This window comes from Salvelinus alpinus, chromosome 35 (genome assembly GCF_045679555.1).
Source record: "Salvelinus alpinus chromosome 35, SLU_Salpinus.1, whole genome shotgun sequence".
Classification (NCBI taxonomy): domain Eukaryota; kingdom Metazoa; phylum Chordata; class Actinopteri; order Salmoniformes; family Salmonidae; genus Salvelinus; species Salvelinus alpinus.
In genome coordinates, this window is record NC_092120.1 from 2,281,231 (window position 1) to 2,305,962 (window position 24,732).

At 41.1% G+C, this 24,732-nt stretch overlaps 1 protein-coding gene and 1 long non-coding RNA gene across 4 annotated transcripts; one reads left to right on the plus strand and one right to left on the minus strand.

Annotated features, from left to right (window-relative positions):
* Nucleotides 1-6,119: 6,119 nt before the first annotated feature.
* On the plus strand, nt 6,120-16,201 carry LOC139563987 (uncharacterized). Its single transcript, XR_011672677.1, has 2 exons — nt 6,120-6,401; nt 15,553-16,201. It is a non-coding gene; the product is annotated as an uncharacterized lncRNA (long non-coding RNA).
* Nucleotides 6,791-21,156, minus strand: LOC139563950 (zinc finger and BTB domain-containing protein 16-A-like). Of its 3 annotated transcripts, none has more exons than XM_071383031.1 (6): nt 21,079-21,156; nt 20,855-20,915; nt 14,837-16,047; nt 11,605-11,726; nt 9,348-9,521; nt 6,791-9,214 (listed from the first exon to the last, which is right to left on the minus strand). In XM_071383031.1, the coding sequence occupies exons 2-6, from the start codon at nt 20,873-20,875 to the stop codon at nt 8,985-8,987; spliced, it is 1,758 nt and encodes a 585-aa protein (XP_071239132.1). In that variant the 5' UTR covers nt 20,876-20,915; nt 21,079-21,156; the 3' UTR covers nt 6,791-8,984. The 3 variants fall into 3 exon arrangements, with proteins under 3 accessions (XP_071239132.1, XP_071239131.1, XP_071239130.1); XM_071383030.1 differs by having other exon boundaries at nt 11,605-11,705; nt 20,801-20,915; XM_071383029.1 differs by having other exon boundaries at nt 20,801-20,915.
* Nucleotides 21,157-24,732: the final 3,576 nt, after the last annotated feature.

Genomic DNA, 24,732 nt, shown 5'->3' on the forward strand with positions numbered 1-24,732 from the left:
TTGTTTTACTTGGGTCAAACGTTTCGGGTAGCCTTCCACAAGCTTCCTACAATAAGTTGGGTGAATTTTGGCCCATTCCTCCTGACAGAGCTGGTGTAACTGAGTCAGGTTTGTAGGCCTCCTTGCTTGCACACGCTTTTTCAGTTCTGCCACACATTATCTATAGGATTGAGGTCAGGGCTTTGTGATGGCCACTCCAGTACCTTGACTTTGTTGTCCTTAAGCCATTTTGCCACAACTTTGGAAGAATGCTTGGGGTCATTGTCCATTTGGAAGACCCATTTACGACCAAGCTTTAACTTCCTGACTGATGTCTTGACATGTTGCTTCAATATATCCACATAATTTCCCCCCCTCATGATGCCATCTATTTTGTGAAGTGCACCAGTCCCTCCTGCAGCAAACCACCCCCACAACATGATGCTGCCACCCCTGTGCTTCACGGTTGGGATGGGGTTGTCATGATGTTGGCCTGTGGGTAAGGTTTATGACCCCCCCCATAAATACCTTTCTCCCTTCCCTCTCTCTTGACTCTACAGAGGGACTCTTGAATAGCCTTTGTTAAACAGAGATTCTGGGAATATCAGAAGGTGGGGGGAAATTAACCATATTTTGGGAATCCAATCAGTTGAACATATGCGATGGTACTTAATGAATATGATGTCAGTTCGGTTGTCATCTGAGACATTCTCATCAATGATAGGCTGACAAACGGTACAGTGGAAAGTCTACACATTATAGTTATCAGATTCACATGGAATTGTTGTGCAATTCAAATGTTTAAATATAAAATTATTGGTGAAAAGATTAAATGTCATTTTAGCTTCCAAATGAGAGATTTGGGTTTTCATAAGGTTAGGGCTCTGCTCAATCAGTGGCCCGCCCCTGTGAAGAGACATGGGTTATAAAACTATGAAAACACACCCTTCTCCCTCCACTATATAAGCCCTTGACGAAAATGTAACCTTCTGTTCCCGGGTACATTAGGATGACGATCCGATGTCAGAAGGGTTCAGATAATAACTACAGAACGAAGCCAACCTCAGCGTGAGCTTTGGTTGCGAATGGTATGAACTCTTATTCACTACAGAAGTGATACACTACAGAAGTGATACAGAAGTGATACGTTAGCAACAGCAGTTGCAAACGTGGGCTAGGAAAGAACAGACAGAGTATCCCGTCTACCACACAACGACGTTACTACAACGTATCCAATTTACCACCAGAGACGTTCTTCAAAGGACTCTGTTGGGCAACATAGCCTTTCATCTACCACCAACCTACCGAAGCGCAGCTCAGAGTAAATATTTATTGCATTTTCCTTTTCCAAATGGGCGGTAATTTAGAATGCATAAGATCCTGTATTTACGATAGAGACATCGCTTCTCCCTTTGTTCTTCAGTCTTCCCGCTCTTTCACTCAAACCCAACCCCCTTTTCTTTGGGTAACCAGCTGTCATATCTGTTCCGTCCGCTAGGGACGTTTTTCTTTAGGACATCATTTGTAATCAAGGTATGATTAATTCTGTGTATATGTAATTCTGTGTGATTAGTTAGGTATTTAGTAAATAAATAATTAAACCCAATTTTGTATTGCTGATTCAACTTGTTAGCCAGGGTTCGTGAAGATAACCAAGAATTTACAACTTTCAGATGAGACTGAAATAAGGTGACGATTAATATTGACTGCTATTGATGTAAAATATTACTAGGTCTTTAAGAGTTTATTCGGAAGATAACTGCTCTATAAATATTATTTCATGGTGCCCAGACTTTCTAGTTAATTACATTTACATGATTAGCTCAATCAGGTAATATTAATTACAGAGAAAGGATTTTATAGAATAGCATGTCATATCACTTAATCCGGCATAGCCAAAGACACGACAGTGTTCTTCTGCTTGCAAGCCTCCCCCTTTTTCCTCCAAACATAATGATGGTCATTATGGCCAAACAGTTCTATTTTTGTTTCATCAGACAAGAGGACATTTCTCCAAAAAGTACGATCTTTGCCCCATGTGCAGTTGCAAACCGTAGTCTGGCTTTTTTATGGTGGTTTTGGAGCAGTGGCTTCTTCCTTGCTGAGCGGCCTTTCAGGTTATGTTGATATAGGACTCGTTTTACTGTGGATATAGATATTTTTTTATCTATTTCCTCTAGCATCTTCACAAGGTCCTTTGCTGTTGTTCTGGGATTGATTTGCACTTTTCGCACCAAAGTACGTTCATCTCTAGGAGACAGAATGCCTCTCCTTCCTGAGCAGTATGACGGCTGCGTGGTCCCATGGTGTTTATACTTGCGTACTATTGTTTGTGCAGATGAACGTGGTACCTTCAGGCATTTGGAAATTGCTCCCAAGGATGAACCAGACTTGTGGAGGTCTACAATTTTTTTTCTGAGGTCTTGGCTGATTTCTTTTGATTTTCCCATGATTTCAAGCAAAGAGACACTGAGTTTGAAGGTAGGCTTTGAAATACATCCACAGGTACACCTCCAATTGACTCAAACGATGTCAATTAGCCTATCAGAAGCTTCTAAAGCCATGACATCATTTTCTGGAATTTTCCAAGCTGTTTAAAGGCACAGTCAACTTAGTGTATGTAAACTGCTGATCCACTGGAATTGTGATACAGTGAATTATAAGTGAAATAATCTGTCTGTAAACAACTGTTGGAAAAATTACTTGTGTCATGCACAAAGTAGATGTCCTAACTGACTTGCCAAAGCTATAGTTAGTTAACAAGAGTTTTAATGTCTCCAACCTAATTGTATGTAGACTTCCGACTTCAACTGTAGATAGCCAATGAGCTGGGCTTTACAGGAGTATGCGATAACCCCGTATCTGTCTCACAATTTTTCTGCTAACCTTGTGCGACAGCAAGCCTTTTCCTGTTGGACAAAAATTGCAAGAATATGGAGAGTTATGAAACCTGGGTGTTTTACAAATGTTGAACTTACAATATGGCTACTAATACTGGAAAAGCTAAATCAATGTCCAAGTATACAGATTTGACGATATTCTTGCAGAAAAATGTAATGTAGATGTGTCCTTCACGATTTGCCCAAATGTTGCTGGGTGACTTCACACTAAATGTCATGAAGCTTGCTCATATTTCAAGTTATCAGTCTGAATCTTTGCACATACACTGCTGCCCTCTCTTGGACAACCATCGGAATTACAACCATAGAGATGCTAGATTTGGGACCTTTCTGTTGCATTTCAAATATGGTGGTAGAATTCTTTTTTTTAAACGGTTGTTTTTTTCTTTGTATTTTCTTCTACCACATCTATTGTGTTAAATTCTCCTACATTCAATTCACATTTCCACAAACGTCAAATTGTTTCCCTTCAAATGGTACCAAGAATATGCATATCCTTGCTTCAGGGCCTGAGCTACACGCAGTTAGATTTGGGTATGTCATTTTAGGCGAAATTTGAAAAAAGGGGGCTATCCCTAAGACGTTTTAACAGTTATGTTATGAAGGTTTGGCTTGGAAAGTGTTTTCATTAGGTCAGAGAAAGCTCATGGTTTTGTGCACTGAAGTCCATAAGCGAAGGGAAAAAGGTGAGAGGAGGAGAGTGCGTAGATGCAAGAAGGAATTATACAACAAAGAGATCATGCTGTTTGTATGTGGCTGCTATGAAAGTGAACTGTATTTGCATGTGATCAGGGGTGAACAAATTCCACCGATTCTGTTGAAAAACATTTCTTAAACGGAAGCAAACAGAATGAAATTGGGATAAACATACCTGAATTTGTCCAATAGAAACTCTCGTTTGCAACTGTTGGACTAATGATTACACCCTAGATCAGCTAGATACAGGCAATAGTGTGCAAAACGGTATTGAATGTGTTAATGTCTATCACCTTGATTACTCAGATTTCTCTTGACCTATACACCTACTGTATGTTGTAAACTTTCATTCATAGGCTAGGTTGTATCAACCTCATTATGGGTATGGAAACAATTTGAGTATCATGCACTAGCCTTAACCTATCGCTGTTACATTGAACTGGGTGAATGGAATATGAATGACAGTTATCCAATATGCTGTAATACAAATAAGGCCATGTTCATAAAATTTTTAAAAATTGTATAAACGTCACAGACCGCCACTGTTTAAAAGCCAAGTGTGTGTAACCAGACTAAAGGATAGTATAAGCAAGTATGTCTGCCTTGACAGACAGACAGACGCATTGACCGATGGTCGATGCCTAGACTGTAGGGATGGAGTGCAGGCCGACCTGGCTACCTTTTACCTTGTGTTCCGAGTATCAACATTTTACTAGGCAAATTCATATATAATATGTCTTTTTTAACAGATTACATTACATTTTTTTGTTCAAATTTTGTAGTGTATTCCCAAATGTTGTTTGTGTTTCCTTGTGCTGAAGGAGTTAAATAATCTTTAAAAGAACAACCTCATTAATCCCCCCCAGTGAGGTATTTCGTGTCACCAAATAAAGACAAGATGCTTTCCAGGTGAACTCCATTGTTTTTCCATGTGTTTTTATGTGCACTGGTTTAGAGAAGATAAGCCGGAGAATGGACACAAAGGTGCGGACACGACAGCATGGCTGTGGGTTCAAATCCTGTATTCACCTCATGTGTGTTAACAGTAAGTTGCTCTCTGGATAAAAAAGTATACTTTATATTATTATTGTCCCAGTCAGTGTGGTGCTAGGCTGGGACACCATCACAATTCTGCTGAGACAGAGGATGAAGGGGCTTAGAGCAACAGGCCCTGTTTGAGTGGACAGGTTTAGATCCAAAATCTCTCCCCCACCCTACTCTGTCTTTATCTGTCTACTAAATCCTTCTACTGCTGTAAACACTGTTCCCAGGACAACTCCAGACTGTATATCTGATCTCAGCAGTGTGTAGAGTAAACGCTAACAGAGTGGTTCTGTTGCACATGGTTTTATATGGTTCTTGATTGGTGGATTGCTGCCAGTTAGACTAGGGAGTAGTCTAGGAACATGTTTGTAGGAAAATACTTTATGTGATGTCCCTGACTATGCAAGTGGCAGTGACTAAACACACAACAAGATTTGTAAATTATTCAGGCAGGTTTTATTTTAGGTTGAAGCCTTCCAAAGAGAGTCTCTGGATCAGGAAATGCCCAAATGCAACCAATAAAAGAAAATGGAGACATTTGGCATAACTGCAGACAACAGAGATATGGGTGTCTTTCCCTTTTAATTATGGCATGTTTTGCCATATGTTAACTGTGGCTGATGTGTTGAGTGAGCACTGTTGGAGTACTGTCCTTAACACAGTGTTGAAGTGACCAGGGGCCTCATTCGTTCTGCCTGTGGTGGTTTTATACTCCTGAAAACCCTATAAGCCTACAACAAGTAAGGATAGGCTTCATCTCTTATTTAATTGTATCCACTTCACAGTAGTAAATAGATAAGCTAGTTCAAGTATTTTGCTCTATTTGATCCATTCCGAAGCACAGTTTAACAGTAGAACAGAGGCTCACCTTTTCCATTGCCATTTGTAGGCTAGCTACAGTCTGTAATTTAAACATTTCTCGAGTAGACAATATTTCATTTATAAACATAATACATTTTTCATATTATGATATGTATTGTGTATTATTTATTCTGCAATTGTTATGATAACCATTGTATAATAAATTCCTCACCGTTCATGGCCATGAGTAAATATTCCCGAAGTAACCATACAACAATTTACCATGCGTATCTCATTTATTGGGCCAATCAGATGGGCTATTATAATTTCAGGTTTTTGCTCTATGCATCAGAAGGGGAGCGAGGTTTATAACATACAGTAGAATTTAAGGAGCAGTGGTTACAAAGAGATGGGTTATTATGAACAACCGTAACAGATGCAGGTTTTGGCTCATAGTGCCCTCTTGTGGCAGAATAGGGTAATTGGAAAAAATGTAGTTCAAATTATGTATCATTTGCAATGCATTGCATTGGAGGGCTATGCAGCAGAAAGTATTCAGTAGCTTGTTTGCTAAAATGTCCAGATGCAGTGATTGGACTGACTGTATTCCTCTCCCAGGTATGACGTGCCAAGCGAAAATCTCCTACATAGAGACATAAACAAAAGTCTATCTACTTCACTTGCTTTGGCAATGTTAACATATGTTTCCCATGCCAATAAAGCCCTTAAATTGAAATTGAATTGATAGAGTGGGGGGCTCGATGTGAGCCATGCATGACCCTAGAGAAGGGCTCCTTCCGGGTGGACCTGCGTCGGTTCCACTCCACCCCACTGCAGCGCCCGCGAGACCAAGCAGCTTAACGTCCTGGTGGAGTGTACGCTCTTCGCACCCTCCAAGACCAGCGACGACTCCGAGAACTGTGTTGACGGGGCGGAGAGAGAGAGACGGAGAAGAGGAGAAGGAGATGCGGCCGTCGCACGGTGGGTGCTTCACTATAGACAACATCCAAGAGGAACGGGTGAAGTGAACGAGTGTGATGGGAGCCAGGATCAGATTACTACTCTGTGATATCAGGTGCTCTCAGGCTTCCACATTAACTGATTATAATCGCCTAAGATATTTTCATTTAAAATAATAAGCAACTGTAATTTTAAATGTAGAACATTCGTTTATTTAAGACTGACCGTGGCGTTGATTGTTTAAAGTGCTGCATTAGTGAATACTGCTTTTCAGATAGATAGTTCAGATAAATTATGAGGATTGTTTGGACCAGATGAATAAGATGTTAGATATTGTTTAATAATGAGATTATAGTTTTATCTAAAAAATACTGTAAGTAAAATGGTAGAACACTGACACAGACAACCTGTCAAAATAAATAAATATTTATTTAAGACATCAATTCTCTGAAGAGATAATAATTGCAAATACACTCTGCATGCCAGCTGCTGTGTAATTTATGCCAAAACGCATTCATACTCAAGTTCAGAGCAAATCAATGGTCATAACGGTTTGACAGGCTACTGTTTCTTTGTTGTTGGGTGTGACTGTGTGAGGATCTACATTCAATACAAAAACAGGCCATCTGCCAAATGAATACATTTATTATATCAATACTATCATTCAAATAGCAATAGGCTAAAGCAAATATACAGTGCCTATAGAAAGGCTACATCCCCCTTGGATTTATTCACATTATATTGTGTTACAAAGTGGGAATGAAAATGGATTTAACTATTTTTTTGGTCAACGGCCTCCACAAAATACTCTGTAATATCAAAGTGGAAGACACTAATATACCTTGATTAGATAAGTACATTATAAGGCTTTGCATTTAGGCCAAAAGGTGTATTCCTTTGCCATGTTTTTGTTGTTGTTGCAGTATTACTTTAGTGCCTTTTATGCATGTTTTGGAGTATTTTTATTCTTTATATTTTTATTCTTCTTTTCACTCAGGTCATTTAGGTCATTATTGTGGAGTCACAACAATGTTGTTGATCCATCCTCAGTTTTCTCCCATCACAGCCATTGAACTCTGTAGTTGTTTTAAAATCATCAATGGCCTCAAAATAACATCCCTAAGCAGTTTCTTTAATGTCCTGCAGCTCAGATCAGAAGGACGACTGCATCTTTGATGTGTCTGGGTGGTTTAATGCATCCTCCACAGCATAATTATTAATTTGACCATGCTTAAAGATATATTCAATGTCTGATTTGTTATTGTTACCCATCTACCAATCAGTGGTCTTCTTTATGAGGCTTTCAAAAAGCTCCCTGGCCTTTGTAGTTGAATATGTGCTTCAAATTCAATACTTGGCTGTATGTATGGAGGACAGAGAAAGGGGTAGTCGTTCAAAAATCATGTCAACCCCTATTATTTCACACAGAGGGAGCCCATATAACTTATGTGATTTGTTAAGACACATTTGACTTCTTTTAGGCTTGCCAAAACAAAGGGGATGAGTAGTTCTGCAGCTACTATATTTTAGTTATTTAATTTTTATTCATTTGTAAAAATGTGTAGAATTTTCTTTTCACTTTGACATTAGGGAGTATTTTGTGTAGATTAATGATTTTAAAAAATTAATTAAATATTTTTCTATCCCACTTTGTAATGCAAAAGAACGTGCAAAATAATTCCAGGAGGTGCAGACTCTATAGGCACTGTAAATATGAATCGAACAAGATCTAAATGTACTAAACACATATGGCTAAATGAAAATCAAGAATTTGCGTACAAAACGATTGCTCCAAGTTGTCTTGAGAGAGATAACGGACAAACATAGATGGAAACATTCATATGAAACAAGGACACATTTTTGCTGCCTCTAAATAGTCTTGATGTTTCCTTTCCTTGTCTCTTGGAAGTGACTGACTCTTCAGGCACTAGCGGTTCTGGGGGGGGGGGCTCTTGTTATTTCTTTTACATCCGTTATTAGACAGAAAATGCAAATCAATAGTTGAATGATAATGAACATGGTCTTTTGCCTGCTAATGCCTGCAATGCAGTGAAGAAAACGATATGACAACAATAACGTCTAATGTAACTGGCCCCTCTAACAGTACAACTGGCCCCAGCTTGGCCCCCCCAGTTGCAATGGTCTAGAACCGCCACTGTCTTCAGGTGCAGCCATGATAGAATGGTAATAATACTGTTTAACTAGTAGTCCCTGACGAAGGCCATGCAGCCGAAACGCATCGGTTTTTAAACAACTTTGTTTCTATTGAACATGCCATACTAATAAAGGCATTTTAATTAATTATATGAAGAGTGCCTTGGTCCTCCTTTCTTTTTGATGAGTAATAATACTGTGCTTGATAATGATAATGCTGTTGATGCAAGACATGTTTTACGTTCTTTTCTGAGACCCAGTGTCCCTCTAGTGGTGAAAATATGCATTGACGTACTCCATGCACTTTTGGAGTACATGGATAAATTCTACGGTAACTGGTGTCTTGTTACCATGTATGTACATTACATGCTATGAGTTAGTTTCCCTGAGATGTAGTTGTTTGGCAGTAAAATTATTCTCTATTGACATTACATTTGCCTTCAAGCTAGCTCAGGTATGGCATGTGTACAGGTAGGTGCTGCTGATGGTCCAGTCTGGGGGGAAGTCCTGCAGCGGGTGGTTCTTCAGGTGTTTCTGCATGGCAGCCAGGCTGCTACAGAACTCCAGGCAGGCAGTACACTGGTAGGGTGTGGCCCCGCCGTGGGTCCGCAGGTGCTTGATCATGGCTGAGTAGTCCCTTGACCGCTGGCCACACAGACGGCACTCAAACGGCTTCTCTCCTGGGGTTGACATTGAGAGTGAGCAGGCAAGCACATACACAATGACTGACACATTAAAACACACACCCACGCCTACACCCACACCCCCAACCACACACACACACACACACACACACACAGGGGGATATAATACCTGTGTGTACCCGGTGGTGTGTATCCAGTTGGTGTTTGAGACTGAACCTCTTGGAGCAGCGTTTACACTGGTAGGGCTTCTCTCCTCCCTGATCTCGCCGGTGGGACGACAGTGACCGCTCCACCTTGAAGCCACGATCACAGTACTTACACCCCAGAGAAGTCTCACCTGAGCCTGGGGAGGAGAGAGCAACAAGAGGGGGTGGGGGTAGAATTGTAATCATTCCATGTCATATAAATTCCTTTTTTCATTTAGTATTTTGTGATGAGTAACTTAATTAGTTATAGTTAACTTTACATGAATATACATTATGTGTATACAGACAGAACCGTCCAATGGACATCAGTATTAATAAACCTAGCTTAGCTCCATTTCTATACTGTAATGCGTTTCTTCCCCTAACGTTCCCCCTGTGCTCCCCACTGCAGCCTGTATAATTGAGAGTATGGGTTAATTGTTTTCTCACACGTCTATATTTATCAGCACAATCATTGGTGACCATTACCCGATTAAACAATAGTGTCAGGCCAGAGTGATGACCTACTAATAGCACTAAAGGGTGATGTGAGCTCAGCCACATTGCATGCTGATGGATTCTCTGTAGGACAGGGGTCACACTCATGACTGTAAAGGCTCACTGTTGTCATAGCAGCAACCTTCTTCACTCAACATTTTTTGTTGTCTTCATTTGTGACGATAAGTTCAAAGATTACTTTTTTTATTTTTATTACAGTGGGTATTGTATGAAATGGTATTATACAACTTATGTAGCATAATTGTGTTTGTCACACACCTAGATAATGATAACTAAGACCTCCTTTTACCAGAGATAGTTCTATAAATACACCACATTCTTTCACGAGGTTCAAATTGACAAGAAGAACCTTGGTTTCCTCTCATCGTCTACCTTTGTATTTCTCTATAATCTGACCGAGGTGTGATTCTGAAGTAGAGCTGTCATCTCTCTAGCCCTTTGGTGGCAGTTAGTGATACTGTTTTACACAGTTACTATGGGGCCCTGTAGAACACATACAGGGTGCTGAATAGGGGTGGGGAGGGGGGGGGGGGGGTGGAGAGGGAGATTGAGATGAGAGAGGGAGCGAGAGAGAGAGAGAGAGGTGCGGGAGAGCAAGGACCAAGACCACAATAAAGTGTTCACTCCTCTCTCACTAAAATTCAGCCTGTTCTCAATTAGCTTCCTGTCCAAACCTTCCTTGGCCTCTCGCTTAGAACACACAAACCTCTGATGTCTAAGCTTGATAAGTATCCCACTTATGAGGACTAAAATGATCAAGTCTGATAAAAGTGACCAGTTGAAGTCAGTGAAACACTCATTATTCAACTAAATGTGTTACTCTTGGCTGTCCATTCAATTTGGTGGAGACAATCAGTGGAGATAATCTTGAGTCACATGAATACCGTCTCTCAGTCGTACTGTAACGAGCGAGTGACAGTGCTAACCCCATCACACAAACACAGACTGTAAAGATGTGAGGCTGATTTGACCACCCTACATAGAGTGAAAAAAAGATGTACGCTTTTTTCCCCTTTGGCACTGTATCAAAACCACCAGCACATTGCAGAACGTACTGTTTGTTCTGCCAGCTTACCGCACTGCTGCACCGCCAGCACAAAGCCACAACTCACTCACTCTGTCTGTCTTTCTGTTTCTGTATCTCTCTCTCTCTCTCTCTCTCTCTCTCTCTCTCTCATACTCTTTCTCTCTCCCCCACTCTCTCTCTCTCTCTCTCTCTCACTCTTTCACTCTTTCACTCTCTTTCTCTCTCGTTCTCTCTCATTCTCCCTAAGGCACACTTCTCCTACTCTCTTTCTCTTTCTCACACTCTTTCTCTCTCACTCTCTTTCTCTTACTCTTTCTCTCTCCCCCACTCTCTCTCACTCTTTCACTCTCTTTCTCTCGTTCTTCATAAGACATGCTTCTCTCGCTCCTTTATCTCCCCTACTCTTTCTCTCTCACTCTCTTATTCTCTTTCTCTCTCGTTCTCCCTCTGGCACTCTTCTCTCTCTCTCTCTCATGTTTCCTATATGCTCTGTCCCTATGACGATAGAGGTTAAGGGTCCCACTGTTAGAAATGTCACTGCCATGTATCCATTAGAATATTAAGAATACAGTCACGTCTTAGTTCTGTACAGCTCCCAATACAATATTCACATTTTGAGATTATGCTTTTTGCAATGTACCCCAGTTAGAGGTCTAGTGAAAAAGCACTGAGTGAATGTTGTGACATTACAGTACCTGAGGGGTTGGTGGTTGAGCCCTGCAGCCATGAGCTGCCCAGGAGGACCTTGCTGCAGTGCTGACAGTCCTGGGTTCTTCCTGGACGCTCCTGGGAGTATCTGGCCCCATAGAAGATAAAACTATATTTCAAGGACAAGAGTCAATGTAACTGTTGTAAGGCAAACACGTGAGCATGGTGGTCACCGAACCACTATTAGATAACCCAGTTGATGTGTTGCAATGAGTGTCATGCCAAAGCAGATTGATTTGCACACCATCTTGTGACATCCTGTCCTTCTCCCCTACCTCTCCAACCGCAGGCTATATGTACCTGTCTATTGATGTCAAATGTAAGCACCCAACTGTCGTAGGCTGGGGTTCTGAGGAAGAGGCCAGGCGTTACAATGGTACTGTATGTTTAGTGTCACATAGAAAAGGGACTTTCCACAGCATCTGACGCACTTTGTTAGCTAGACTCACCATAGGTGAATGATTTTTCAGAAAGGAAGAGTGGTAACGCTCTTTATGGCCCTAAAATCCCCCAAATAAACAAAAGTGACAAATCTGCTACAAAGTCTGCTAGATGGTTTCCTACGCCACCTAAATGAAATGGCCAGAGATATCAGAAAAACCTCAGAGATCAGCAACAGGAGGGAGGAGGAAGTCAGAGAGATGTTGACGACCGATAGTTTCCACACTGAAACAGGATCACATAAACACAGTTTTAAGACTACTTACACTCATTCTGTAGTACTTTGTCGTACTCTGATCTGAGCCACATGTTATTTCTGACCTGGAGGTCAAGGTGGTATCCGAGGGAGTGCAGTATGTATCATGTTATGCATGCGTGTGTGTGTGTGTGTGTGTGTGTGTGTGTGTGTGTGTGTGTGTGTGTGTGTGTGTGTGTGCAATGTGCAATGTGTATTACGGGGACCTTATACCAAATTGTAAACTGCATTTCTTTATATATTTTTTTATTGGAATGTTCGTGTAAAATGTGTTGTCCTCAGGGCTCAATGGACTCCCCTGATTAAATAAAAGTTAAATAAAAAAAAATAGGCAGACATTGTTTAAGAACAGGACTGAAACAGCTTGTAACTGATCCGTAGTGGATCTGAATGTCTTTCATGGTTGATATTTGCAAGGGAGGGGAGAAACTAAGGGGGCTCCCCCTTTAGATACTATGCAGAAAACTGCTTTATAGAGCCTTTCAATTACACCATACTGTACATCATGTCTCTGCATTAGAAAAGAGGAAGTAGCTTCACTGTAAAACCAGAAACGAGATACAGTGTAATGCCACCATCAAGGGACAGACCACATAACATGACTTCAGCAGCTGTTCTGTGGTTTGGACACAGCTAATATGAATGACCATCTACATCCATAATATACAGTGGGGCAAAAAAGTATTTAGTCAGCCACCAATTGTGCAAGTTCTCCCACTTAAAAAGATGAGAGAGGCCTGTAATTTTCATCATAGGTACACTTCAACTATGACAGACAAAATGAGAAAAAGAAATCCAGAAAATCACATTGTAGGATTTTTTTTTTTTGCAAATTATGGTGGAAAATAAGGAATTTGGTCACCTACAAACAAGCAAGATTTCTGGCTCTCACAGACCTGTAACTTCTTTAAGAGGCTCCTCTGTCCTCCACTCGTTACCTGTATTAATGGCACCTGTTTGAACTTGTTATCAGTATAAAAGACACCTGTCCACAACCTCAAGCAGTCACACTCCAAACTCCACTATGACCAAGACCAAAGAGCTGTCAAAGGACACCAGAAACAAAATTGTAGACCTGCACCAGGCTGGGAAGACTGAATCTGCAATAGGTAAGCAGCTTGGTTTGAAGAAATCAACTGTGGGAGCAATTATTAGGAAATGGAAGACATACAAGACCACTGATAATCTCCCTCGATCTGGGGCTCCACGCAAGATCTCACCCCGTGGGGTCAAAATGATCACAAGTACGGTGAGCAAAAATCCCAGAACCACACGGGGGGACCTAGTGAATGACCTGCAGAGAGCTGGGACCAAAGTAACAAAGCCTACCATCAGTAACACACTACGCCGCCAGGGACTCAAATCCTGCAGTGCCAGACGTGTCCCCCTGCTTAAGCCAGTACATGTCCAGGCCCGTCTGAAGTTTGCTAGAGAGCATTTGGATGATCCAGAAGAAGATTGGGAGAATGTCATATGGTCAGATGAAACCAAAATAGAACTTTTTGGTAAAAACTCAACTCGTCGTGTTTGGAGGACAAAGAATGTTGAGTTGCATCCAAAGAACACCATACCTACTGTGAAGCATGGGGGTGGAAACATCATGCTTTGGGGCTGTTTTTCTGCAAAGGGACCAGGACGACTGATCCGTGTAAAGGACAGAATGAATGGGGCCATGTATCGTGAGATTTTGAGTGAAAACCTCCTTCCATCAGCAAGGGCATTGAAGATGAAACGTGGCTGGGCCTTTCAGCATGACAATGATCCCAAACAGACCGCCCGGACAACGAAGGAGTGGCTTCGTAAGAAGCATTTCAAGGTCCTGGAGTGGCCTAGCCAGTCTCCAGATCTCAACCCCATAGAAAATCTTTGGAGGGAGTTGAAAGTCCGTGTTGCCCAGCAACAGCCCCAAAACATCACTGCTCTAGAGGAGATCTGCATGGAGGAATGGGCCAAAATACCAGCAACAGTGTGTGAAAACCTTGTGAAGACTTACAGAAAACGTTTGACCTCTGTCATTGCCAACAAAGGGTATATAACAAAGTATTGAGAAACTTTTGTTATTGACCAAATTCCTTATTTTCCACCATAATTTGCAAATAAATTCATTAAAAATCCTACAATGTGATTTTCTGGATTTTTTTTCTCATTTTGTCTGTCATAGTTGAAGTGTACCTATGATGAAAATTACAGGCCTCTCTCATCTTTTTAAGTGGGAGAACATGCACAATTGGTGGCTGACTAAATACTTTTTTGCCCCACTGTACATCATGTGAATATGACAGACAGGAGAGGGTTAACTGGAGACAGGGGAAACTCTGCTTATAGGAAAGAACAGGAGGCTAGAACTTTCACTCAGATCCACCCAAACGAGAATGAGTCAGATAGCTGTGTCGATATGTGTTACTTAATGTAAGCAAATTAGGGAGATTCTGAACTATATTGTAGAAATGAGAACAGGGAAAGAAGGAGAAGAATGAAGACCAAAACGTCTGTAGTATAAAACCCCTCCAGAGTGGTCTTACCTTTGCCCTTCCCCTGGTGCTCCACCTATCAACACTTTATCCATCGGGTCTCTTTTTCCCAGCAGACCTTGCTTCAGGATGTTCCCCAGCTCCCGAGACCCAGAGAGCAGAGGGTGGTGGTATGGATGCAGGATGCCCGGGTAGCCCAGGACGGCGCTGTGGACCTGGGGCGGGCGTGAGGACGTTAGCAGGGGGTACATGTGGGGAGTGGAGAGGTGGAAGGGGTATGTCACCAGGTGCTGTGAGGGGTGAAGGGAAGAGGAACTGGCTGCTAGGATGTCGTTATAGTTCAAGGCCATCTTCCTCAGGGTGTTGACTTGGTGCCACATGACCCTCGCCGCTGGGGGAGGAGGGGGAGGGGGTTGGATGGTGGCAGCAGTGGTGGCGATGACACTGTCTCTGGATGGAGGCGGTGTGCTGGCCACTAGTGTGGGTGTGAGTGGCTTTGGCCTTTTTCTCTGTGGTGGTGATGAACCAGAGGAGTTATCCCTAGTGTCAGGAAAAGTGGGGTCCTCAGTGAATGGGCTGCTCTGGGGCTCCAGATCAATGGAGGGAATTGTCTGGGGATCCCCCTCTTCTGGAATGGGACTTCCTTTCAGGGATTCTTTCTCATCTCTCTCCTCTGTTATCTGAACTTTTGTTTCTGTCATTTCTCCAGTTTCTTTTGTTCCTCTCACTTCTCTTATTTCTCTCAACTCTCTTCTCTCTCTCTTCAGGCACCCCCGATTTCTCTTCAGCTGGCTGCGACACTGCTCCTCCAAAGAATGCATCTCCAGGAGCTTGGCTGCCCTCAGAAGCTGGGGCAGATCATCCACAGGGACCTCCAGTGTCTCGGTGTATGCAAAGTCCAGGACCTGCTGGAAGGTGTGTGGAGAGAGGAGCTCCAGACTACAGTGGTGAGGTTGGTTGAGGCGATCGTGCTGGTTTGAGTATGCAGCCTGCAGGGTGAGCTGATGCTCCAGGGTTTTGCTAACGCAGGCCAGCACCAGCCGATGGGCCCTGAACACCTGGCTCTCCACTGAGATAACAGCATCACACAGTGTCCCCGAGCGACGCAGGACATCTGCCTGGCGCAGGAAGAGGGAGTACTGGGTGTTGTGAACTCGGATCATCTTAGAGGTATGGAGGAGGAAGGGAGGAGTGATGGAAAGAGAAGATGGGCAGGTGGATAGGAGATGGTTTGGAAACTGTTTGAGACAACGCCATTCAACCTATAGGAAAAAGGAGACAGTGAAATTATCTAAATGTGATCATTTTTTGTAATGTTTCTGAGAAATAAAAATGGCAGATAGCAAGTTGGAAAATGTATTTGTATAAATAAGTAAATTGCAGAGATTGCAGTTGTGATAAATAGATTATATCCCACGCCTCTGGTTCTTAGTGTTTTTCCATCAATGCCAGACGTTTAGGATGTATTCAAGCTATCAGGGGTGAGAGAAGAGGGGGTTGGAAACTCAGAGGGCAGATCATATCACCTGCTGACGTAAGTTAGGTTGATAACGTGCTGTTGGTTACTAGGGTTTTGGAAATTCATAGCCCGCAAGGGACTGACACAATGCAAGAATGACTTAAAAAGTTCAACATTACACAAGCAATTGATATGTCGATCATATTACATATCAATAAATATTGAGTGGCATTTCACAGTCTGCAGCATGAAGTGAAATGAATCTCAAGAACATGTCGTATTAAATTATATCCATTCATGACATTATCTTTAAGTCCATTTCCCCTGAAGTCCTTGTGTAGCAATCTGGGGCTTAAAAGGTCTTTGTCAATTCTGTGGTTGATGAAGTACAGCATATTTCACAGATGTTTTTAGCACGTCTTATATCTGACCTCTGTAGTAAAAATAAGTGGCGGAGGCTGTATATCTGGTTGACGTGTGGAAATGTTATGTTTCATGTCAGCTTTGAAATTAATCTCTCAGGTATACACTCAGAAGCCACAAACCTCCTCAGAATATGACACTATGACTAATGCCAGTACACACAGGCTTCACAGACAGACGACAAGTTTGTTTGATGAACAACAACCTATAGTGTACTGTAATTTGGTTTAGATAGGCATCTACAGTTGTAACAGTGTTCTGTATGTGGTATACATCAAATTGTGCTATTGGAACATGCAGTAGTGAGTCTTGATATGACAGGATTGTGTTGGAAAGAAATGGGTCACGTCAATTTACAAAAGTGGATTAACCGCAGTTCTGTACTATATTGTGCACAATCCTACTAAACAGCAGTGGTGGAAAAAGTACTCAATTGTCATACTTGAGTAAAAGTAAAGATACCTTAATAGAAAATGACTAAAGTAAAAGTGAAAGTCATCCAGTAAAATACTACTTGAGTAAAAGTCTAAAAGTATCTGGTTTTAAATGTACTTAATTACAATGGTGGAAAAAGTACTAAATTGTTATACGTAAAAAGTACAACAAAATGCTTTACATCAAATTCCTTATATTAAGCAAACCAGGTGGCAAGAATTTCTTGGTTTTCTTATTTACGGACAACCAGCGGCACTCTCCAACACGCAGACATCATTTACAAACACAGTAGTTGCGTTTAGTCAGCCAGATCAGAGGCAGTAGGAATGACAACGTGTTATATTAATAGATACGTGAATTGGACCATATAGCTGTCCTGCCTGAGCATTCAAAATATAATGACTACTTTTCGGTGTCAGAGAAAATGTATGGGAGTAAAACGTACATATTTTCTTAAGGAATGTAGTGGAGTAAAAGTAAAAGTTGTCAGAAATATAAATAGTAAAGTACAGATACTAAAAAAATCTACTTAAGTAGTACTTTAAAGTATTTTTACTTACACCACTGCAAAACAGGTTAAAACTGACTTTATTTTTGAACTCATTAAAAACCCCTTCATTAAAAAATCCAAGTGGTCAGTTATGTGTGTGATGTGTGGTTGTGTATCCTCTATTCTGCTCCTCCAGCTGACCTGTCTCTGAGAGAACTGTCCCATGGAGCACTTTGGCACAGTAACCTCTGCTCAGTACAGTAACTCCATTTCTATCCGCCGACGGCGACAGTCGATAAGATCGAAAGTAGACATACCGGTACTGAAATGACAGCACTTTAATGTCATCGTTACTGTAATTGATGCTTAATCTCTTTCCAACACACACATAGTCAAACAAAGTGTCAGTTCCACTCTCAAAAGTATGAACTCAATATTTTAAGTAATACATTCCTTCATTTGCTTACATGTTACTAAACACGCAAAATGTGATTTGTTTGCTGAATGGGACTATAGACCCCAGAGTGAAAATACTAAAACGAAATACTAAAACTAACAACTATAGTATACTGATGGCCATGGACAACTGTTATACGATGCCTCTGTAATGGCCTCTGTATTATTATAGATTATATCATATTATAAACTGGGTAGTTCGAGCCCTGAATGCTGATTGGCTGAAAGCCATGGTATATGAGACCGTATACCACAGGTATGACATAACATTAATTTTGACTGTTCTAATTATGTTTGTAAGCAGTTTATAATAGCAATAAGGCACCTCAGGGGTTTATGGTGTATGGCCAATAAAGGGAAAGGGAAAGGGGGATACCTAGTCAGTTGTACAACTGAATGCATACAACTGAAATGTGTCTTTCACATTTAACCCAACCTCTGAATCAGAGAGGTGCGGGGGGCTGCCATATACCACGGCTCCGTGTTGTGTCGTGCCTAAGAACAGCCCTTAGCTGTGGTATATTGACCATATACCACCCCCCTATATCATATTTATGCACCAGATAATGGATTCACATTGTCCACAAATGTGCAAAACATTATCCTTGCCAAGACACAAACATACAAAGGCCAGTCATTCAAGGCTCAATAACGCTGGTTATTGGTGGTGGGGACATAACAGATCATAGAAATCATCATATTCAGATTTAAATGTTGTTGCTAAACTTTCTGTACGCAACATGAGGGATCCCACAATCACCTTTTTGAATTTCTTATTGTTGAGAAGCAACTGCTTTAAGTAAATTGAATTTAATTAAATTGACCACCCTTCTCGAAAATGACAATGAAGTTCATGCGTAAGTGAAACTGCAGATTAGCAGTTATCGTACAATGTATTCCAGCATCACTTCATCATTATTTTTATTGGTACAGGAATATTTTATAGGGTGAAAATTTATAGAACGTCTTTACTGACATTCATTTAACTATTTACTGTATATTAGAGAATTGTATGAGTGCATTTTTAAAAATTCTATTCTATTATTTCCACCAGTAGGACATCAAGTCACGACATAAATTATTGATAAAGATGAGCAGAAAATACTGTATAAAATACATAATACAAATACTAAGCTATATTGTATGCTGAAAAAAGAGGAAATCCTATTATTTTCTACTAATACAATTTTGCTCACAGAAAGAGATTTTGTTTAAAAATACCTTTTTTTTCTTAAAAAGATAGGGGTCACAATTATTGGCACCTCGGTTTTCAATACTCCAGCACCCTCCCTTTGTGCACCCTCCCTTTGTGCACCCTCCCTTTGTGCACCCTCCCTTTGTGCACCCTCCCTTTGTGCACCCTCCCTTTGTGCACCCTCCCTTTGTGCACCCTCCCTTTGTGCACCCTCCCTTTGTGCACCCTCCCTTTGTGCACCCTCCCTTTGTGAGGATAACGGCACTGAGCCTTTTTCTGAAATGTTTTATGAGATTGGAGAACACATTGGGATGAATCTTAGACAACTCCTACATACAGAATCTTTCTAGATCATTGATATCCTTCATCTGTGCTAATGGAGTGAGTGCCCTCTTCGATTCAAACCACAGGGTTTCAATGGGGATCAAGTCCAGAGACTGAGAGAGCCATTTCAAAATGTTGATTTTGTGGTCAATTAACCATTTCTTTGTGGAATTTGATGTGTGATTGGAGTTATTGTCTTTTGGCTAAAATGTCCTGGTACTGGGTAAATTTCATGATGCCATTGACCTTAACAAGGGCCCCGGGACCAGTAGAAGCAAAATAGACCCATAACATCAAACATCCACCTCCATATTTTACAGTAGGTATGCGGTTCTTTTCTGTTTATCACATCGTTCTTGCGTGGCCAAAGATGTCTAATTTCATGTCATCTGGCCATAGCACAGTAACTCCAAGCACACATAACATTCCACAAAGAAATGGTTAATTGACCACAAAATCAACATTTTGCAATGACCATCTCAGTCTCTGGACTTGTGGTTTGAATTGAAGAGGGCCATAAGCACAGACAAAGGATATCAATGATCTGGAAAGATTCTGTATGGAGGAGTAGTCTAAGATCCCTCCCAATGTGTTCTCCAATCTCTTATAACATTTTAGAAAAACACTCAGAGCCGTTATCCTCACAAAGGGAGGGTGCCGGAGTATTGAAAACAGGGGTGCCAATCATTATGACCCCTATCTTTTTGAAAAATAAAATATTAGTTGTTAAACAAAATATCTTTTTTCTGAGCAATTGTATTAGTAAAAATAATACCATGTTCTAATCTTTTCAGCATAGCTTGTATTTTTTGCTAATCTTTATCAGGGTGCCAATAATTTGAGTCACGACTGTATGTTCCTTTATTGATACTGACATGTGCAATAGAAGTAAAATGCATTATTATTATTGACATCTAGGACTATTGCAGGTAGAAATGTTACATGTAGCACCTTAAACAATAGCTTGATCCACCATCAATGCAATCATCCATACAAACTAATCTATCCACAAAGTTGAATGAGTAGATCTTCCCTGGCTATACGCATACAGGACAGTACCATCAGAAATCAGGTACTGATGGCGATACGATTACTGAATATCACACATACAGTAGCGGGCTACAGACAGACATTAGACCTACAGTATGCAGGCTTCAATATTACCACAAGCAAATCTACATGTCCTCAATAGCCCATAAAGCTAAGGGGAAAACCTAGTGTGCACTGACATACCTTCAACATCCTCTGACAACACATGAAAAACCAGAGGGCGTCTCCTCTACTCACATGTAAAGGCAGGAGTTGCATGTGAGGAACCTTTTGAAGCTAAAAACCACAGAGACACCAGCTAGATGACAGGATCAACAGAGAGGGGATAGTGAAGAGAAAGAGTTAGAGAGAAAGAGTGAGAGAGAGAGAAAGAGAGATTTAAAAACAAATTGGCTTGGGAGACCATGCAGGGACGGAAAGTGAAGTAAAGCAGAGGTGTTCAGTGCGATGGAGAGACTCACCAGTTCACGAGTGACTCAACCCACCCACTGTGGAGAGTGTCGACCCTATACGCATTGTGGCCTGGCTGTTGAATGACAGGGTTGGCTGGGTGTCCGTTTAGGTAAGGGAAAGGGTGGTTACCTCTTCTCTCTTCTCAGTCCCTCCTCTTAACCTCATCTGGCCCTGATTGGTCTGTCATGGGAGCATCCGTGAGATATGATTGGTTACTACAGTATACAGAGTTGAACTGGCTATACTATTGATCTTGGTTGATTATCAATTTCAAAATAATGTGTTAGGCTGAGACTGTCCGTTTGAAATGTAGCTACGCACAGGTTATGCCAGAGTAATCTCTTTAATCATATTTATGATCTTATCCTAAAAGGCACAAATATTTATTCATTTTTTCCCACCCACATCAGTCGCAGGTTACTGAAATGTTGTAATGGGCTGAAGTACAGTGCTCAGAGAAAACCATTTGCACTTAGTTTAGCTTTGACAGGATGTTGAACGCTAGAGAGGCCGGAGATGCTGTAACAACATAGAACCCAACTACAACCTGTCTACCTGAAATAGCACATGCATTAGCCTGATGGTGCAGCATTTCATGTGCGTGTGAGATAGATAATGTGAAAACTATTATCATTAATGATATAGGCATGTAGGCTTCTACTGTGGGGTCAATGGTCTGACCTTGCACTCTTTAGAATGCATGCAGCATCTTTAGTAGTACGTTATACAGTAGTGAAGCTTGGAAATTTAAGGCTCTGTTTTTCAAATATATTTATGTTGATTAAAGGACCAGATCAGTCAAAATTCTGTTTTCCTGTATTTTGTATCATATTATACAGCTGATGAAACTAACACTGTAAAAGTGTGAAGAATTTTGATCAGTGTTATTTCCTGATATTTGCTGGTTGAAAATACAATCTACACAGGACCTAACAAGCAGGTTTTGCATGGGTGGAGTTTCGGCTTGGCTGGTGACATCACCAGGTGGTAAATGACTTAATAGATCAATCACAACGAGAGTTCCAAACTTCTCTGCCAATAACAGCTATTTTTCCTCTCTCTACTCAGACCACTCCCAGACAGTCTTAGCTAAATTCTTGTTTGAGAAATCTTTTATATTCTTTTTGACCATTTTAATTGAAAACTATTACAGTAAGGTACTTAATTGTTACCCAGAAAGGATTTGATATTGATTTAAAACGTCTGCATTGGCCCTATAAATTAACCTCCATTGTGTTGAGAAGACATACTGTAGTATGGAGAGTCTTGACCAATCATTTGTTCTGTACTATGTCTGATGTTTTTTCAATTTTACTAAGAGAGTGAGTGGGTGGGTGGGTGGGTGAGAGGGACACTCAACCATCTGAATGGTCCAGTGGTTTCCCTTTCACCCCTACTCCTTCACCCCTAATGCCTGTTTTTGCATACCAGCCCAACGGCTTTCCGAGACAGAAAGAGCAACTAAGACACACACGGGGGGAAACCATGTCAACTTTAGTGTCAAAGCCTTATGTGGGGTTCCCTGCCTAATCCTCCTCTATAGGTCCACACAAAGATAAGCTGCATTTAGAAATGTTTTTTTTTTTACGGGACAACTTTTTTTCAGCAGAGAAGATAACTGATCATGTGATTTGATTGATCCAAAATGTAACTTTCTGAAAAGCCTTTCTGGATGTGCATGTTGCCTGTTTGAAACAGAAGTAACACAAATACCATGATGAAGTGCAGTAGGCATGTTGGTGTTGGTGGCCACCTTGCATCTCCCTTAGTTAGTCATCATCAAGCATGCCTGTTGTTGGGGTTAACCACAAGGTGGTCTGTTCATCACATTATTTAGATCACAGATAATACAAGGTGTAAGGGTAGCTGTCAAGAAACACACCTACACATCTTTCTCACAGGAAAGAAAAACCTTTCAGAAGAAAACTATTCACATTGTGTGAGAGAGTTAACTGAGTGAGGGAGTTAACTTAGTGAGAGAGTTAACTGAGTGAGAGAGTTAACTGAGTGAGAGAGTTAACTGAGAGAGAGAGATAATTACTTGACACATTGGAAATAATTAACACAAAAACAGAGCAAACTGGAAGAATACCTGACCACTGTGACTGACCCAAACTTAAGGAAAGCTTTAACTATGTACAGACTCAGTGAGCATGGCCTTGCTATTGAGAAAGGTCGTCATAGGCAGACCTGGCTCTCAAGAGAAGACAGGCTATGTGCACACTGTCCACAAAATGAGGTGGAAACTGAGCTGCACTTCCTAACCTCCTGACAGATTTCTGACCATATTAGAGACACATGTTTTCCTCAGATTACACAGACCCACAAAGAATTCGAAAACAAATCACATTTTGATAAACTCACATACAGTTGAAGTCGGAAGTTTACATATACCTTAGCCAAATACATTTAAACTCAGTTTTTCACAATTCCTGACATTTAATCCCAGCAGAAATCCCCTGTCTTAGGTCAGTTAGGATCGCCACTTTATTTTAAGAATGGGAAATGTCAGAATAATAGTAGAGAGAATTATTTATTTCAGCTTTTATTTCTTTCATCACATTCCCAGTGGGTTAGAATTTTACATACACTCAATTAGTGTTTGGTAGCATTGCCTTTAAATTGTTTAACTTGGGTCAAATGTTTCAGTTAGCCTTCCACAAGCTTCCCACAATAAGTTGGGTGGATTTTGGTTCCATTTCCCCTTGACAGAGCTGGTGTAACTGAGTCAGGTTTGTGGGCCTCCTTGCTCACACATGCTTTTTCAGTTCTGCCCAGACATTTTCTACAGGATTGAGGTCAGGGCTTTGTGATGGCCACTCCAATACCTTGACTTTGTTGTCCTTAAGCCATTTTGCCAAACTTTGGAAGTATGCTTGGGTCATTGTCCATTTCGATGACCCATTTGTAACCAAGCTTTAACTTCCTGACTGATGTCTTGAGATGTTGCTTCAATATATCAACATAATTTTCCTCCCTCATGATACCATCTATTTTGTGAAGCGCACCAGTCCCTCCTAGGGCAAAGCACCCCCACAACATGATGCTTCCACCCCCGTGCTTCACGGTTGGGATGGTGTTCTTCTACTTGCAAGCCTCCCCCTTTTTCCTCCAAGCATAATGATGGTCATTATGGCCAAACAGTTCTATTTTTGTTTCATCAGACCAGAGGACATTTCTCCAAAAAGTACGATCTTTTCCCCATGTGCAGTTGCAAACCGTAGTCTGGCTTTTTTATGGCGGTTTTGGAGCAGTGGCTTCTTCCTTGCTTCTTCCTTCCTTGCTTGCCTTTCAGGTTATGTCGATATAGGACTCGTTTTGCTGTGGATATAGATACTTTTGTACCTGTTTCCGCCAGCATCTTCACAAGGTAATTTGCTGTTGTTCTGGGATTGATTTGCACTTTTCGCACCAAAGTACGTTCATCTCTAGGAGACAGAACGCGTCTCCTTCCTGAGCGGTATGACGGCTGTGTGGTCCCATGGTGTGTATACTTGCGTACTATTGTTTGTGCAGATGAACATGGTACCTTCTGGCATTTGGAAATTGCTCCTAAGGATGAACCAGACTTGTGGAGGTCTACAATTTTTTTCTGAGGTCTTGGCTGATTTATTTTGATTTTCCCATGATTTCAAGCAAAGAGGCACTGAGTTTGAAAGTAG